Consider the following 19,470-nt stretch of genomic DNA (forward strand, 5'->3'; position numbering starts at 1 on the left):
AGCCTCGACGAGTCGACGGTGGACTATGATGAATATTTCTGAGTCCCACGAATAAAAATTTAAAAATTCGAATAATAATAGCTAATAACTAAAGTGTGACGGTGATTGGAATTTGTGGAATTTTGGAGTATTGTGATTGTTGTTGCTGATTCGACGTCGAATTGTTTCGACGGGTTAGTCCGATAAATAAAGAAAACGCTGCCCAATTTCCGAGAAATCAAATTACGGAAATACGGGAACGTCACCTGTACTTGTCGGGATGTCGAACGAATATATATATATATATATATATATATATATATATATATATATATATATATATATATATATATATAAATTCTATACGAAACCTGATTGTATGTTGTGTTGAAATATTTTTCCAAAATCAATAACCCTAGTTTCCAAAGATGACGGATATATGTGCTTTTTGAAAATGAATACCCAACCGACTTTCAATAACGTTAACCCTATCTAATACGTGTATTACAATAATGCCTATGTTACGATTTGGGTTTTGTTAACGTACATGTATATTATTAGTGAGGATATGTCAAGCATATTCGGACATCTAATTTAGGGTATTTCAGTTCTTTAGGTTCCAATCGAAATCCCGAGCATCCGGGTCGGTGCAAAGCTAGCTAGCAATAGTTGTTAAAGCGTATTGAGGCAAGTACCCTGGCCATATCTTTATGGTTCAGTAATTTATGAATAATTGTTGATTTAAATTAGTACTAGAACAGAACGTTTTAAGTTACGTATCCCCCGTGTTTCAAAATGATTTGTTAACTTGTGTTTTGGGGGAAAAGTAAGTTCTGAAAATGTCTATCTCTAAATTATGAATAAAATTTAAAAAGGGTTTTGAAAAGTGTGATGTGATTGAATTATTTTGGAAAGAGATAGGTAAGTGGTTTGAAAACTGGATAAAATAGATTAGATAATTGGATGAGCGTGCGTGAGGGCCCGTAATGGCCAGGAAGATATCCTACAAGGCTAAGTTGGTTGTGCACCCTATTTAAACCACTTTTTCCAGCGTGACGGAGACCTAGCTAGTCTCTGAGTTCTGGAACAGGTTTCATGGGATGGCAAATGGAGCCGTCCTATGGAGATAGCTTGATAAGCTGTCTCGTCAGGGATCATCCAATACATATATATCTGAGCGAGGCGATTTTAATGGTTCCCGTAACGGAACAAATGATTTTGGGTCCCCATAACGGGACAAATGGTTTTATGGTTCCTGTAATGGAACGGAAGATTTGGAAACGAAAATATCATGCTAAAATTGAACTCGGGTATTCAAACAACACAACTAATGAGATGTTTTACAGAGCATGCTAGTTATTGATATCCAGTTTTAACATGTTTACTTGTTTTTATATAGAAATTATGATTTATGTTCCTGTAATTATTTAGCATAAACTATTTTTCTTAATTATTCATATAATGGTACTGTTAAGCGATTGGTCGCTCACTCTTGTGGAATGTTTTGCATATTCTTATATTGCAGATGTCTAGGAGATCCTGCTGTCATAAGAAAGGACAGATTCTGGTTTTTCCTGTGTTGATCTCCTCTGAGTGTGTTGTGGCAGACCAGGTGTGGCCTGTGAGTTGCTGTAGAAAGTTAGATATGGCAGGTTGTTTTTAATAAGTTGGTTTGTAATAAGTGTGTAACCTAAATTATACTTGAACCTGGAAAAGATCTTGTGAAGGGGTTTTTTATATTGAAATAAGAATGAGTTGATTTTATTGTTATTTTAGTTTGATATTGTTAGTCACGTCAACTCCTGACCCCGTGGTTGAAGCCGTCACAAAAGGGGTTGAGCAGAATATTTAAGGATGGACATTTTCTAAACATACAAGATGGCAGGTTCTCAAGATTCAGAGTTGGTTACTTGAATAATTATCCATTGGATGATTGGCTCAAGATTGTAGAAGCTCTAAGAGGGACTAAAATCATAGAGAAACTTCAAGTACTTGTAAATCTAAAGGACCTCATTAGAAAACAATCATGATATGAGAATTTTTTGTGATGACTGTACTTATTGAACTCATGTAATCACTCAGTGTATAGAAGTTGTATTTGTTATTCTGTCAGTTTTATGTAATCATTTTATCTTTTCTTGTAACTTGGGGTTAATTTTGTTACCAGGCATGAATTTGTGATAAGCAATATTCTCACAAATTGGGGAAGATTGTTGTGCAAGACATGCATGTATTATAACAAGACTAAGTCATATTGACAATCTTAAGTTTTAGTTGTATGATATTCTAAATCTGCATTATGTATTGTATTACTTGAGTCTGTAAAAATGTTAAAAATTAGACTGGAGTATTTTTCTGTAAATAGTCTCAAGCCTAAGAATAAACTCTGAAAGAAGATCAAACAAAGATCACGCCTAAGAGATATCGACACGTCATTTCTACATGTAGAGATTTAGAGATCTCGACAAGTCAAGTTCACTTATAGAGAACTCATAGACCTCGACAAGTCAAAGACACTTATAGAGGACTTAGAGATCTCGATAAGCCATTATACTTATCGAGATGTCAGTTCTCCATAGAACAAACTGGAGATCTCGACATGAAGCTCAGACAAGTTAAATATTCAAGATCATCAGTCAACAAATAATCTATTCACTTAGATTAAAAAGTCTACAAAAGCAGTTTGAAGAGTGCAAGATCAAGGGCCAAGATTAACTGAAAAAGTAAAGTCACGGACTTACAAGATTGTGCAAAGATTTATTAAACCTAAAATAGAAAGATTCAGGGACTGCTTAGAAAAGGTTTAAGTACATCTTATTACATGTTGTGTAAACCAGTGTTTACTAATCTATAAAGTAAATGGTGGTCCTTTATTTGTAGCAGTAAGAAATAGATCTAAATTTTCTTGTACTCTCTCAAGAAAGGAGCTGAGTTCTTTTATTTCCAAGAACTTAGAATTTGTAGCAAGACAAACTTAATCAGTACAAATTAACTGAGATTTGAAATATTGTGTTTGTTGTGCCTGTTGTTTTTATTCTGCTAACATAATATCTTTACAAATTGTAAACTGCTTTGTTCACCATATCCAACAAGTTTGAAAAAGGCTTAAAAATCAAGAAAAAATATTCACCCCCTATGTTGCACTTAATATCTAACAGAACTATTATCGAGATCTGCATTACTGTATAGAGATGTGTCATATCGACATGTAGAATGACTTATCGAAATCTTAACTTCTCTACAAGTGTTGTAATTTATCATTATCTCCAGTTCTCTATATGCAATTTGACTTGTCGATATCTTCAGTTCTCTATATGCAGTTTGATTTGTCGATATCTCCACTTCTCTACATGCAGTTTTGACTTGTCGATATCTCCACTTCTCTACATACACTTTTGACTTGTCGATATCTCCACTTTTCTACATATATTTTTGACTTATTGATATCTCCACTTCTCTTCATAGCTTTGGACTTCTCTACAAGTAAAGTGAACATTTTCCAATCTACAACATTATTCTTTACCGAGCAGTTTTATCTTCATTCCGAGGCATGATTAGGCTTGATCTTCTTCTAGAAATTTAATCCTACCTTATTGGTTATTAATTGAAAAATACACCAGTCTAGTCTACTTAACAACTTTACAGACTCGAAGAAACATCATTATGAAATACATAAAATTATAAGTCAACTAAATCTTGGAATTGTTAAAGTAACTTAGTCTTGTTATGTATAGGCATGTCTTGCACAACAAGTTGAATTAGACAATTTTATTGATCTTAATTTTGGCCCCTTAGAAATTAGCTATTTCAACTCAGCTTCTGAATTAGGCTTCTAAATCAGTATGCAGATTTAGACCAAAACTTAAAATTTTCTTATTTGCATTGAATTTATTAGGAAGTAAATAATTATAAAATTCAATTATATTTGAGATATCTTTATTTTATATAATATAGTACTATTCTACTATTTATTATATATTTTTAAAACTTTATTAAGGATTCAAATTGGAATTAACATGAATTCGAAGTGTCTATAGACATGAATCAAATAGCAGCCATTTTAGCATAATGTGAAATCATAACATTCTGAGTATGGTTTCGTTCATACTAAGTATAAAATCTTGATTTCCAGGAAAAAAGCTAAAACAAAACAAGTCTAAACATAATATTTACAGATTATCGTCATTAAAGTATATTGGGATTTCTCTTTTTGGTGCTTGTGTGCCTAATTCCCGGAGCAAATATATTACATGAGATACGTACAACTGAACACTTTCGTATGAAAATTAATTAAAATAAGTTTATTTGGAGTATTCTTTTAACTTATGTTAGATACTAGATGGTATCTGCGGAAAAATAGGAATTGGCTCATTTTCACGTATTATAACACTTAAAAGTTCAAATGTTATAAATCTAGTTTCTTGCGTTTTGTGATGATATAATTGCTTTATTGTTGCAGTATCTGTCGATGAAACTTGCAACTTTGAACCCAGAAATGAGCATTGATATCGAACAAATACTATCAAAGGTAAACACCAACATTTTTGTAACAGCTATCGAGTAGCAGGGATAAAGGCTAACTCATCCTTTTTTCACAGGGAAATTTTCCACGCATCCTAAATATGCTTCCATCATACCATTCTTAAAACTATGCTTGTAATTGTTTTATGTTAAAAGCCTATCAAACTAACAATAAATAGAAACTATAGGTTGTCTGAGCTACATAATCTATTTCAAATAAGATTTGATGCTAACAATAACCTTGGGCCAACCGGTAATTTTTGAAACTTCGATTCACAAGTCATAAAATTGCTCACATTTTCGACTTTTGTACTCTTAATATCAATCATGTCATGTTCACGGGGGCGTCCCAAGTTGGATTATAAGAAACTACTAAAAAGAAGTGAAAACTAAATTTCATTACCTGCCTATAAACTTAAGTCGATGCCTGATTTAAATAGTAAAACATAAATTTTGATCATGATAATATATCTATATATTCTTAATGACTACTCTTTAATTTACCCATTTTCCAAATGGGTACCCATAACCCATATTAAGTATAAAATCACTAGATCCATGGATATATCCACAAAATTTACCCAATGGGTAAATAAATTTACCCATGACCCATATTAAGTATAAAATCTATATATCCATGGATATATCCATATAAGTTTACCCATTTTTTACCCATCAAAACACTAAACATGGAATTTTTTTGAATTTTAAAATTTAAACATCTTATCTAAGGAAAGATTTGCATGATTTTCTCACATCTGTTAAAACACTAATTCAATGATAATTATTGATTTCCTTATTCTCTCTCATTCTTTGCAAGCATGACCTAATTTTTTAATCTCCTACTTCAGTTTCATTGCCTAATTTTTGAGGATAATAGCTCAAGATTTTTGACCTAATTTTTTCATAAAATTCATGCAGATTTGATGTGTATCATGTTCGTCATAAGAGTTTACAGAATATGTTGTTCATCTATTAAAACCAGCTTCATGATTTACTGAATATATCCGGATGGATTGTCGAGGAACAAGTACATCAGGTATTCATCTCCTTTGTCAATTTACTTATAATAACATCGTTTTGCAGATATTTGATTTGATCATGATTTTCTTATAGGTTCAAAACGACGTGTTCGTGGACGTAATGTTGAAAATTTGTTTAAAAATCCATCAGAACCAGAGAATCAAGGTATTGTACACTTTAATTTCATTTCTGATTCGTTTATTGAAAGTGATAATAATGTTCATGTATTAATTCAGTTGTCAAACGTTGTACGCGTGGGAAGAATGTGGACAAGAATCTCACAAATTCAGCAAACATATATGATACACGTAAGCTTTCTCTAAAGAATTTTAGATTGGTTAATGTGTATATACGTTTGACAGACGATGTTATGTAACATACCATGTACCTTCTCCGACCAAGCATATGAGTAATGATAATGAGATATGTTATACATATATTTGATGTGCTTATGTTAATAAAACATGTCATTCTGTAAGAACTCTGTTATCAATTATTGATCAAAGCGTGACACCAGAACAGGGTATTGGTCTCATTGTTTATCCGCCTGATTGTTTTTATACATGGATTGATAAATGTGTCAACATGTTTCTATTAACATTCAAGAATAAGACGGCTTTTGAAAGGTGTGTTTCATAACGGAGTTGCTGCAGATCTGGAAAGCAATAAAATGACATCAGATTACATCAATGGTATCATTCTTCATCCATTCTGATTGTTATTTTACAGATTTTGTAATGATTACTTCAGTGTGCATATATGTGTCGTGTTGCTGTTAATAATAAAATAGGTCATTCAGTAACAACTCCGCAATCAATGATTTATCTAAGTGTGACACCAGAACAAGGTATCTGTATCATTGTTTATCCGTCTGATTCTTTTAATACGTGCAATTATAATTGTGGCTTGAATTTTCTATTAAATCAGGAATTAGACAATTTTCGAAAGGTGTTTTGCATAACGGACTTGCAGCAAATCTGCAGAGCAATAGAATGACATCAGAGTACAATAATGGTATCATTCTTTATCCATTCTGATTGGTATCCAATATTTTTTCCAATTTTGTCTTCGATCATTTATTATATTTGTTGTGTTGCTGTTAATATTTTAAGCATAATATATTATTAAGATTATCAATATGTAAAATACAGATTAATTTTACCCATTACTACTGATTACCAACTTCATGCAGGTACTGTTTCATCTCAGTTTACACGTTTAAAGCAGCAACTGCAAATATTCTAAAGAGTCCTCTTTCAATATCTGATGAAAATATATCTCCTAATATTTCAGCAGCCTCAAAACCAGGTTAATTTTAAAATAGTTTGATCAACATCTTATTCCAGCCTATTAGGAGATGTTGGTCATGTTTCATGTTTCCATTTATTTTCCATCTTCTATGTAGTGCGAAAAGTAAGAATTCGTTCAAAAAATTTGAACAAACAAGATCTCGGTATTTTTCGTAACACCTTAGCAGATGGAGAAAGCAATTGAATGACACCAAAGCACAATAATGGTATCATTCTTACTCCATTCTGAGATGTATCATACCTTTTTATAATTGTGCCATCAATTTTCCTATATTTGTTGTGTTTCAGTTAATAATATAGGCCATCCAATGACAACTCCTCTATCAAGATTTGATGAACGTGTGCCGCCTAATATATCGTTAAGATCGTCAAGAGGTAAAATTTAGTTGGATTTATTTCATGATTACTATTTTTAACACATATTAGGCCAGAATTTATAGCGGAGACATGTTTCAGGTAGTATTTCATCTCCGAATTCATGGTTAACACAACAGACGTAAAGTATTTTGAAAACTTCTCTTGCAGAAAATCTTGAAAGCCACATAATTTGTTCAGAAGAACCTAATGGTATAATTCTTGATATATCTCATTTTTCTGATACATCTGTAATTAAATTGCTTTTGAAATTGTGGATTTTGTGGGAATATTTGTAGCAATGAACAATAGATCTATAATTCAGCCTATTGCGGTAAAAAAATCACAATCGTGTCTGCCGAGTCCTCTATCAAGATTTGATCAAAATATATCTCCTAATATTCCATCAAATTCAAAATCAGGTTAATTTACATTACTTTCATGAACTTCTTATTTCAGTTTGGTGAATGAGTGTTTATCAGTGCAGATGCTAAAATATGTTTCCCATCTTCTATGTCATGCATAAAGTTAGGATTCGTCCAAATAATTTCAACAAAGAAAATCTCGGTGTATTTCGTAGAACCTTACCAGATTTGAGAAAAATATCCGAACAATGTACTTCATCGCCTAATATTCAGTTTTCTTCTGCAACTAATCCACAGTCATCAGGTAATTTTTTAAACAATAAAATACAATTCCGGATGTATCAGTTGTTTACGAAATTATGTCAAATTCTAAAACTTTCAGTATTCTGTAAAATATTTTTTTCAGGGATATATTCCTCTTCTCAGACTGGTGAACAAAGTACAAATCAATTTATTCGCATAATATCGCCAAACGTTCCTGTCAAAGGTATAAAATTTTGCGGCTTATTTCTTAATTACAAAACTTTGAAGGATTATTTAAACAATATGTCATGTTTAATACTCTGCATCTACTAATGTATATTATGCAGAACATAATAGTAAAAATGCAGAAATTCAAAATATTAACAACACTGGAGACAGTTCTCTCATATTCTCAATTCCTGAATCCTGTATGACAACTGTTCACAAACAAAAAGGTGTCAAAAATAAAATTGTTGCTGACAGTGAAGAAGAACAAAATCCTTCAAAAAAGTTTTGTGGAAAACTATCACCAGGTCCTTCGTCGTTCAATACAGCAAATGTAAATAGTACATTTGAAAAAGGTGAAAGTTCTAGGCAAAAAAATTTAATGAATGAGTTCAACGATGTTGATGACAATGTTACAATCGACAGTGATACAACATGTGGAGGTATTAATTATTTTTTTTCGAATAATGTCTTTAATTCTGCAGGACATTAATAATTATTTTACTGTCTGAATCATCACCTACTTTTGCTCAATGATATTTTTAAAAATTCCCATTTTTTTCGATAGACATGGCAAGTGATATTGAGGATATTGATGAAGAATATTTGAGCAATAATCAACCTATGTGGGACGGATACTTGGATCTTGGAGCCCCTGATAAAATCTGTTCGAAGTGTGATACTGTTATGTGGACTCACGAAAGAAATAATAAGAGTTCTCCTAATAAGCCGCCAACATTTTATCTTTGTTGTAAAAATGGTCAAGTAGTACTGGATAAGGAGAAACAGCCTCCTGAACCTCTGGCTAACCTCCTTACCGGGGGTGTTCATTTTAAGCATTTCAAACAAAACATAAGGTTTTATAATTGCATGTTTGCCATGAGTTCTACTGGAGGAAAGATTGACCATTCAATAAGCAGAGGTGGTGCGCCATATTGCTTCAAGGTCCAAGGTGTTAATTACCATAATATAGGAAGTCTGGTCCCAACTGACGATAACACTCCAAAGTTTTGTCAGCTTTATATCTATGACATAGAGGACAAAATCAACAACAGGATGAATGCAGTTAATGGTTGCCGGGATGTTGTTAATGAAGAAATTGTACAATCTTTGTTGCATATGTTGGATGAGCATAACAGGTTGGTTAAAGGTTTTCGTATGGATCGCGAAAGGGTTAGGCAAAATGCAGTAGATGAGTTTAAATTGGTTCTGATTTCATCCAGTTCAGCAAGTGGCTGACCAAATCACATTGCTCCATCAAATAATGTAGCAGGATTGATTGTTACTTCTCCTTATGCAAAAGGCTGTCGAGATACTGTCATTGATTCTAGAGTTGACGGATTACAGAGGATTTTTGAGACCGATCCATGTTTCATGCAACTTCAATATCCATTACTTTTCCCTCACGAAGATATTGGATATTACCGTGAGATCCCATTAAATAGACTTGTGAAGCATTCTAAGAGAGCCGTAGAAGTTACCAAATCTGAAGATCCTGACGAAAAAGGTGCTAGAAAGTATATTACAATGAGAGAGTTTTATAATTATAAACTAATGATACGTCTTTCAAAAGGTACAAATTTGCTATTTGACAAAAGTATAATTTCTCATTCAGCTGTTGAACTTTGTGATAATTAGTTTATATTCGATGAATTTATACCTTCTACTGTAACATGTTTGACACCACATCTTGGAGGTCATTTATGGCAGCAATATGTTGTGGATGCTTTCACCGCAATTGAGCAGTAAAGATTGGACTGGATTAGAGACCATCAAACTACTATAAGATTTGACCTCTACCATAATATCAGAGACGCAATGCAAAAGGGAGATAGAAATCCATCCAATATTGGTAAAACAATCATTTTTCCCGCTTCATTCACCGAAAGTAAGCGCTATATGACTCAGTATTTTAAAGACTCATTAGCAATATGTCGAACTTTAGGACATCCTTCATTGTTCCTTACTATGACCACTAACACAAAATGGCCCAAAATTCAGCGCATATTAAAACATATGCCTGGTGTTGATGTTGCTGATACACCTGATATTGTAGCCAGAGTCTTTAAAATGAAGGTTGATCAACTTATGGATATGATTAAAAAGAAAAATTGTTTTGGCAGATGTATAGGAGGTATCATTTTAGCTAAGTTTTTTTAAACTCATTTTATTATTCATAAATTGTTCTATCAAAATGCACTTTTAGTATATATTTTGCCTGGTACTAACCGTTTTTCTACAATATTTCCATAGTGATGCATGTAATTGAATTCCAGAAGTGTGGATTGCCTCACGCTCATATATTAATTTGGTTGCACCCCGACGATAGACCTAAAACAACTGAGAAAACTGATAAAATGGTATCAGCTGAAATTCCCGATCCAAAATTTGATCCAGTTGGATATAATGCCGTGAGCAATTATATGATCCACGGACCATGTGGTCCTAATTATACTAAATCTCCATGCATGGTCAAAGGCAACTGTATAAAGCATTTTCCTAAGCGGTATTTTCATTAACATCCTTAAATTATAAATACTTTACTTTGTTAATAACTCCAGTTTTATTACCAGATTTTTTACAATTTTAAAAATGTTTTATTACAGGTATAATTCTCATACATTTTTTTATGAGTGTGGATTCCCCATATATAAAAGAAGGAGGACTGGAATTACCATTAACAAGAAGGGGGTCAATCTTGATAATCGCTTTATTGTCCCATTCAATCGCGATCTTTTGGTGCATTTTCAATGTCACATGAATTTGGAGATTTGCAATAATTTAAGATCATTAAAGTACCTTTTCAAATACTGTCTAAAGGGTCATGACACGGCAACAATGTGTTTGAGGAAAACACGTACATGTACTTCTGTAACAATCCCAAAAAAAGCACCAAAAGGTCCGATTGATGAGGTAAAACATTATTTGGATGGGAGATATGTTTGCACGTCAAAAGCATCTTGGAGGATATTTGCTTTTGACATTCATTCCCGTTGGTCATCGGTAGAGAGGTTACCGATACATTTACCAGGCGAGAAGCATGTTTCGTTTAAGGCTAGAGATGCCTTGGAGGATGTTTGCGACAAGGCAATATCAAAAAAAACCAAGTTAGAAGCATGGTTTGATGCAATCAGACTTTTCCAAATGCGAGGAATTATAGTTATTCTGAATTTCCAAATAAATTTACTTGGCATCCTCAACCTAGTATCTGGAAAGAAAGGAAAAGAGGAGATGTTATTGGGAGACTCTCTGAAGTGCATTCATCAAGTGGTGAACTATTATATCTCCGCATGCTGTTACTTAGGAAGAAAGGTTCCATGTCTTTTGAAGATCTTAAAACTGTTAATGGACACATCCACGAAACATTCAAGGAAGCTTGCGCGGCCCTTGGTCTTCTACAAAATGATAACCAATGGCATGAAGCAATTTTCGAGAACTCCCATACATCATTGCCTCCACTGTTACGTGTAATGTTTGTCAATATTTTGGCATATAGTCTTATTTCAGATCCATTTATACTTTGGGAAGCTAATTGGCAATGTATGTCAGACGATATTCTCATCATCAGGCGACATATGCTTAATGATCCTCATCTATACCTATCAGACGAAGATTTGAAGAATTATGCACTTGCAGGTTTATATCTCATTATCATACCACCTGAATAATTAACATAATTCTGTTTTAGATATTATATGTAGTATACTTTTAAACTAATATAGCACTTCATATATATTTTTGCCCGCCGAAATTGAAAAATTGTGTAATGACATCGGGAAGAGTTTGAAGGACTACGCGACAATGCCATTTCCAAGTGGAGTTTATTTTAGCAATACTGTTAACAGACTACTCCAAGAAAAAACTTCAGATGATAAAGAAGAACTAAAAATTTTCCATGAAAAGAATCATGGAATGCTCAACCCTGAACAGAAGAACGTTTATGATTCTATCATACAAAATGTTTATAATAAGGTAGGTGGTGTCTTCTTTGTATATGGAAGTGGAGGATGCGGCAAGACATTTCTATGGCAGACATTATGTTGTCGCCTTCGTTCAGAAGGAAAGATTGTGCTTCCTGTTGCCTCATGTGGAATAGCAGCTGTATTGTTGCCTGGTGGTAGAACTGCACATTCAAGATTCCATATTCCTTTGAAACTTGATCAGGACAGTACAGCCGGAATCAGACATGGAACCGATATTGAAGAATTAATCCAACAAACTGATTTAATCATTTGGGATGAAGCGCCAATGCAACATCATCATGCCTTTGAATCCGTTGACCGTTCTTTGAGAGATATAATATCTGCTATTGACAAAAGGAGAGCAAAGAAGCCAATTGGTGGTATCATAGTAGTTTTTGGCGGAGATTATAGGCAGATTTTACCCGTGATTCCAAAGGCATCCAGAGCTGAAATAGTAGGTTCCACCCTCAATAAATCAAAGATTTGGGAATTTTGCCAAGTTTTTTTACTTAAAAGCAAAATATGCGGCTTCATGCAGGAAATACAAAAATAGAGAATAAGGTTATAGCGGATTTCAGTAAATGGCAGCTTTTAGTTGGCGATGGTAAAGTTAAGAACTTTAGTCCTGATGTAGACATTGGTGAAATGATAATAAAGATTTCAGATCAATATGTTGTTTATACCACGCAAAATCCTATAGAAAGTCTTTTTGAAATAACTTACCCGGATTTTCTAAAAACATGTCTTCACATTCTTATCTAAGATCAAGAGCTATCCTAACACCAACTAATGTTGTGGTGGACGACATCAATAACAGCATTCTTGAGAAAATTCCTGGACGTCTATACACATATCTTAGTCAGGATTCAATTGACGATGCTGGTGATGAAGATAATGATTTTAGATCAGCATTTCCAGTAGAGTACCCGAACTCATTAAATATGCCTTACATTCCTAAGCACGAGTTAAACATCAAGGTTGGCGTCGTTTTCATGCTTATGAGAAATTTAAACCAAATTATGGGATTGTGTAACGGTACACGAATGATTGTGACATCCTGCAAGAAGAATAGTATTGAGTGTGAAATATTATGCGGATCCCATGTTGGGTCAAAACATTTGATCCCGAGGATAGAGATGATTCCAACAGATACCAGCTGGCCTTTTGAGTTTAAAAGAATTCAGTTCCCACTCCAGATTTGTTATGCAATGACAATTAATAAGAGCCAGGGCCAATCACTTGACACGGTCGGTCTATACCTTCCCAGAGCAATGTTTTCTCATGGCCATGTCTACGTTGCCATCTCAAGAGTTACAAGACCAGAAGGTCTCCACATTCTCATCGACAGTGAAGATGGTACCACCACAAATATTACATCAAATATAGTCTATGAAGAAGTATTTTACAACCTACCGAACATAAATGATGATAATGTATCATAGTAGTTATTTGTATTGCACATTTACGATCCTGACTAAGTTATTCATCATTTTATTATAATTGGTAGTACGAGAAATTTTTTTTTTATTAAATTAGAATTACATCAGGTCATATTGGTTATTCATTGTAATATGTGAAGTAAAAGGCAGATTCTGGAATAGTTTTTTTATGCATATCATATTCTCAATATAATTAGATGTGATATGTTTTATATTGATGAGGAGACATTATGATAATCAGAGAAGATTATGGGATAGTAACAATGTGTATCAGATAACTAACTCATATTTAAATATTTGTTTAATATCACATTTATGTTACTAATTGATCTTCTATTTTAACACAATCTTTTTTTCCATGCTAATATTGGTGTAAGCTGTTAGGGATCATCATACAACTCTAATAGATATCTACTGATTGAGATTTTCATGGACTAATTATCAGCCTATCACCTTAACTATAAAGATAATGTATATCTTTATTAAAAATACAGCCGATTGTCTTAAACGCTCCATACATTCGGATTGTTTTTTCTATATATCCAACTCACAAACTAATTTCAGAGTTCATATGGCAGAACATCCAAGTATAATTACAATTCATTACCTATTTGTTGAAATGAACATTTAACATACTCCTTTTTTTATAACATCTATTAACTTTTTCATTACTCAGATATGCAGGACCATCATCATTTATCCAATCTGGATGGTAATCATACTGCTTGGACTTTGAAGGTCTGTGTGACAAGAATGTGGGAATCAACTAATCGACAAAGTGTCTTAGTCATGCACAATCTTATTCTATTGGACTGTGAGATTTGATTGAATAACTATATGACTTATACCACATCTATGATTGTGTTTTCCAGCCTCTATCCTAAGATTTTCTTTTTTACAGAATAATCACATACTTGCAATTGTTCCACCAGCTCTTTGGAATTTGTTTTACTTTATCATTCATCCTGGAAGATTGTTACGTATCAGAAATGTTCAGGTTCTTCCAGCTGCTGGATTTCTGAGGCCTGTACATTCTACAAATTACATCATGTTTCTTCCCATCACTGTGGTGGTGTTGGAACCTGAGGAAATTTTGAGTATACCGTGCCATAAATTTGATTTGGTTCCTGTGACGCTCCTATATAATTCTCCTCATTGTTTTGCTCTCGATGAGCTTCCTATTTATTCCACTGGTATTACGTATAAAATTTTAGAACAAATCGCTTACAATTTGTTGTGTTTAACTTTAAGTTTATTGTTGTAGATGTTATTGGAATTGTTGAACTCCTGCAACCAGTACAATCTATTATGACAAGATTTGGTGAAAAGGAAGTGTTACGCTTCAGAATTTCAGATGGCGTGTAAGACTCTTCAATAATTTTTTTGACAATTATAAAAATACTACGCCATCCTCCAATTTTCATATTTTACGTATTAACACTATTGAACATCCATAAGTGTTTGATGTTTTATTATATTCGTGTTAGGAGGGCCATCCAAGTGTGTTTTAGCAGTTCTTTGCCAACAAATTTTGAATCATTGTACCAAGTTACTGAAATTGAACCCAAAATTGTGATTCTGGCATCTGTTAGAGTCCTTATGTATCGAGGTTAATGTCTTATTTTTTATATTAAAAACCTTTAAAATTGTAAGCCTTCTCATAGGTTATAGAATTTCTTCTAACTCTTAAATAATATATATTTTTCGCTCTTAAAAATAGGAAGAGCGCAGATCAGCAATATTCCATCAACAAAACTTTTTGTCAATCTTGATTATCCTGATGTCTTATATTTGAGGCAGAGGTAACTAAATATAAATTATATATTTTTGATTTTTACATCATTTTTTTCATATAAACGCTTATAATTTTTATATACTTTGCAATATAGGTTGATGGACATTTGACAAATCCAAATTTGACACTGCAGAACCATTCCCGTCAACGAAGCTTGAAGACACTTTATTTTTACCGCATTTCTATTGAATTGATGAGACATGTCTTTTTTCAATTGTTGGAATACTAATAAACTTCCCGATTCAACCGCATTGTCGTATTTGTTTTTATTAAACTTATTTACCACGCTATGGATTATTTTATAATTTCTGTGTAAATCATAATTCTCTCAGTATTTGTCTTTATTAAATGTTGGAACAATTTTGATCACATTATTTCAACTCAACAGTTTAAATAAATATATTAATTTAATATGTATATTCTAAAGTTCTGGAAAAAGATGTTATATATAATTCCATTTCGAAAGAATCAAACAGATTCTGTTATAAATATTCATATCATTTTCATATCTTATGCATATTTTTAAATAAATTAGAGAAACAGACAGAGTTATGAACAAAAATATACAAGTTAATAAAAAAATGGAATCAATAACACTTTGATTGTGATGATTGGATTAATTTAATTGATTAACCTTAATTAATTAATTAACTCAAAATTTAAAATATAATATTCCGTTACATCTAAATTGTACTTATATATTCAAGAATTATATTGAATAGATAGGAAGATAATTGATGATTAATGACCTAATCATTGAGGATTATATTGTTGTCGGTCTTCATCGTACATATTTTTAAAAAAGTATCAATTATCATCAACTTACCAGATTGAATAAGATAATTGATGAATAATTAGAGAATCAATCATGACAATATTGTTGGCAGTCTTTATCATACAGTTAAAATAGAGTATCAATTAGCATCAATTTACCAGTTTGAATAGTAATCATAACCTATCAAGTTGCATATATCATTTACAAATGCATTTAAATTTCATGCCTTGAGATAGACATCAAACATACTCTGACACTAAAAATAAAACTTTAGGTTTCCTCTCTATTTGTTCTCTCTAAAAACATCATTGATTGGCACGAACTGATCTAATATGTTATCATTATTTCTTCATCGTGCATGCTGTCATTTTTTGTTAATATTTTGAAGTTTTTAATTCCTCAATTGTTAATGCTTGACACTTTGTTTAATTGACTTAAACAAAAGCTTCAATGGAGTCTGCAGTATTCAATCTTATTGAAGACCTTGATCAATCGACTACCAATTGGAAGATTAAGGCTAGAGTAACTAGGATGTGGACCAGCGTTAGCTCTGAGAATGGATCAGTCAAAGGATATAATGTCATTCTTCTTGATGATGATGTAAGTCTTATGTTGTAAAATTTTATTATGGTATTACGTAAAATCCTACCTTCTTTTGTATACCAAATGTAACATCCTCTTTTGTTTTAGAATAATCACGTCCATGCATTTGCTTATCCCAATATTTGGAATGGATTCAAAACTCCGGTGATTGAAGAAGGCGTTTATGTTTTTGACCAATTTTCTGTGAAAGATGCTGTCGGTAATCTGAAGCCTGTACAAGCTGATATCTGCATCAGATTTTCACAATATACTATGGTCACTGCTTTTAAAGACGATGGCATGATTCCTTCCTATAAATTCGAATTTCTGGATTTTGGTGATCTTTTTGCTGAGGCCAGCAAATATCAGCCACAACAACAGCCTGAATTTGCTATAGGTGACCTTAATATAATACTCTTTTGGTTCAGATTATTAGTTTTTTAAAATGCGTACCTTAATATTTCACTGCATTTTATCTTTCACTAAATTAAATATATTGCTCTGTTTAATTTAGATGTAATTGGAGTTATTGAGGATTTTGAACCTCTAACGAAACTTGACACAAAATTTGGCATGCGAGACATTATCAAATTCAGGATTTGTGATTCCAGGTTTGTCGAATGTATTAATATTTATCCTATAATTATAATTATTTTTTAAGTCTGTCTCTAATGTGGAAGTTGTATATCCTGGAATATATGTTCATTTTTCAATATAGTAATCAACATAAAGTAAGTGTTTGGGGAGATCTTGCTGTGTTGGCCAATAACATTTATACTAAGGAACTCCAGTCTCCAGTAATTTCAATAATAACGAGCAAAAAAGTTACAACTTTCATGAGTAAGTTTTCTTTAACTACTTAGTATAAATGACCTTGACATTATACAACAATTTCCTGAACTATATTGCTTTGATTTAGATAATGTGTAGATTCGTACTTTGCCATCTTCAAAATTGTACCTCAACCTAGATGATGAATCTGTGACTGATATGAGGATGAGGTACTATGATTAAGAATTATATTAATTACATAATTACAGCACGTTTGCATATTTCATAACAGTTGATAGGAGGCTGAGTTAATAAACATCAATGTTTACCTTTGTAGGTTGAAGGAGGAGGGATATTTGTCAAAGAGAGAAAAATATCTTAAGGCGGCAAAATCTGAATGTGTTTAAACCTTTATGGAACGAATGACATTAAAGGATCTCAATGGAAAGCTGATATATCATGACTTGAAGGTTTTATAACCTTTAGAAAATTTGCACGACACAACCATATTGAATATGATTTATTTTTAAATCTGAACCTTTTTCACTTCAAACAGAAAAGGATATACACCACGTTCTCAGTTGTTAAGGTGGATGAGGATGTAGCATGGTGGTTTTACAGTTGTAACAAATATCAATAAGAGGTTGAGCGGGTTGACAGGAGATTTCGATGTAATAACTGCCCTCGCATAATTCCGGTTGCCCTTAAAAGGTAGAACAAAGTAGAGTTATATGAAAAATTTATTATGTTTTAGTCCGTATTAAAGTCAACTTTCAATAGTTATCACAAAATTTCTTATAAATTCAGGTTTCATATCATGGTCCTTGCCAAAGATGATACATTTTCATATAATGTTATGCTCATGGACCGAGCTGCTAGAAGGATTGTTGGCACAAGTGCAGCAAAAGCGTATGATGATTTTGAGAAGGTATAAATTCATTACAACAAAGCAGATCCAATGTAATGTTCTAAATTATTAATTAAAGTGTTTAATAATTATAATATTATCTCAGGCTCCTGAAGAAGTCCTTCCTCAGGTACTTAAAGATTTGGTTGGAAAGGAAGTTGCTGTCATTATTTAGTTGAACAAGGCAAATGTAACTGAGGATAGTACCATATTTGATGCAAATGATATATTTGACACGACTACGCAGAGTCCAAGTCCATCTGAATCTGCACATATATCAGAATCTTCCTCCATCAACTTTTCCGTTAATGTAAGTTTGGTTTTTATATGTTATAATACTCAAACCATTATAATTTTATAACTTTTAGTCTTCCAATAAATCTTTATAAAGCGTAATTGTTTTTGTGTTAGTCTGTCGATCTTGATGCCATTGATCATACTCCAGGCTCTGCAAAATCAGTTACCAAAAAAATTAAAAAGGTAAGATACATTTATGCATTGTATTTTCTTTTTTTACATTAAATCACTTACATTTCGTTCATTAATTTTCCTCATAAGTTGTAAGATACTTTGTTTTTCTACGTTAAATTTAAAGGATTACATATTGGTTTTGGTTCTTGACGTAAGTCTGAGTTATATCACAATTTGATATAAATTGATTGGTATAAATATATTAATAAGTATCTGTATTCTATTAATTTTTGTTGTTGTTTTGGTCATATTCTAAGAATTTTTAATTTGATAAAATTTGCAGGAGAAGTAATACAGTAGTTTAGCACTCAATTATTTTGCTTGATGTTATGTACGAAAGCTGGATTGGATTGGTGTTTAGCATTTCTGAATTTTGTTTTAAATAATCATCATTTTCAAGTTGTACATATTTTATTTGGCATGGATGCATCATTTGTGTTGGCAATCCAATTTCCTCAGTTTTTAATTATTAAATTTCCTTATCACATTGAACTCTAAACTTGGTTTACTGATTTTGAAAGTTTGTTTTTCCTATTTGAATCAATGAAGAATGCGTTTTGGTTGTTTTTGTCGTTTATTTCATACTATTGTCAAATTGCGTTATTGATATTTAATACAATTCTAATGGGGACACCAAAGTTTAGTAAGCAGTTTTTAGTTATAACTGTTTCAAGTTAGTATTATAGTATAAGTATAACTGTTTTAAGTTAGTTTTTTTCAAGTCACAAATTGGTAGCCATTCCCCAAT

The 19,470-nt window shown here is 32.3% G+C and overlaps 2 protein-coding genes across 2 annotated transcripts; both read left to right on the forward strand.

The window, feature by feature from the left end:
- Positions 1-9,838: 9,838 nt before the first annotated feature.
- Positions 9,839-11,688, forward strand: LOC141695440 (uncharacterized). Its single transcript, XM_074499685.1, has 4 exons — positions 9,839-10,154; positions 10,274-10,526; positions 10,627-11,139; positions 11,325-11,688. Exons 1-4 carry the CDS (start codon positions 9,839-9,841, stop codon positions 11,686-11,688), a joined length of 1,446 nt encoding a protein of 481 aa, XP_074355786.1.
- A 133-nt stretch (positions 11,689-11,821) lies between these two features.
- Positions 11,822-12,535, forward strand: LOC141695441 (uncharacterized). The gene has a single exon (XM_074499686.1). It carries the CDS (start codon positions 11,822-11,824, stop codon positions 12,533-12,535), a length of 714 nt encoding a protein of 237 aa, XP_074355787.1.
- Positions 12,536-19,470: the final 6,935 nt, after the last annotated feature.

Source organism: Apium graveolens, chromosome 11 (assembly GCF_009905375.1).
Source record: "Apium graveolens cultivar Ventura chromosome 11, ASM990537v1, whole genome shotgun sequence".
Taxonomy (NCBI): domain Eukaryota; kingdom Viridiplantae; phylum Streptophyta; class Magnoliopsida; order Apiales; family Apiaceae; genus Apium; species Apium graveolens.

What these genes read in the sequence shown, in the direction of transcription:
- LOC141695441 (XM_074499686.1), top strand. Translation starts at nt 11,822, where the DNA reads ATGCCATTTCCAAGTGGAGTTTATTTTAGCAATACTGTTAACAGACTA.
- LOC141695440 (XM_074499685.1), top strand. Translation starts at nt 9,839, where the DNA reads ATGCAAAAGGGAGATAGAAATCCATCCAATATTGGTAAAACAATCATT. An exon ending in TTTTGGCAGATGTATAGGAG is followed by an intron (nt 10,155 to 10,273) that starts GTATCATTTTAG and finishes ATATTTCCATAG; the next exon opens with TGATGCATGTAATTGAATTC. An exon ending in AAAACCAAGTTAGAAGCATG is followed by an intron (nt 11,140 to 11,324) that starts GTTTGATGCAAT and finishes GCTGTTACTTAG; the next exon opens with GAAGAAAGGTTCCATGTCTT.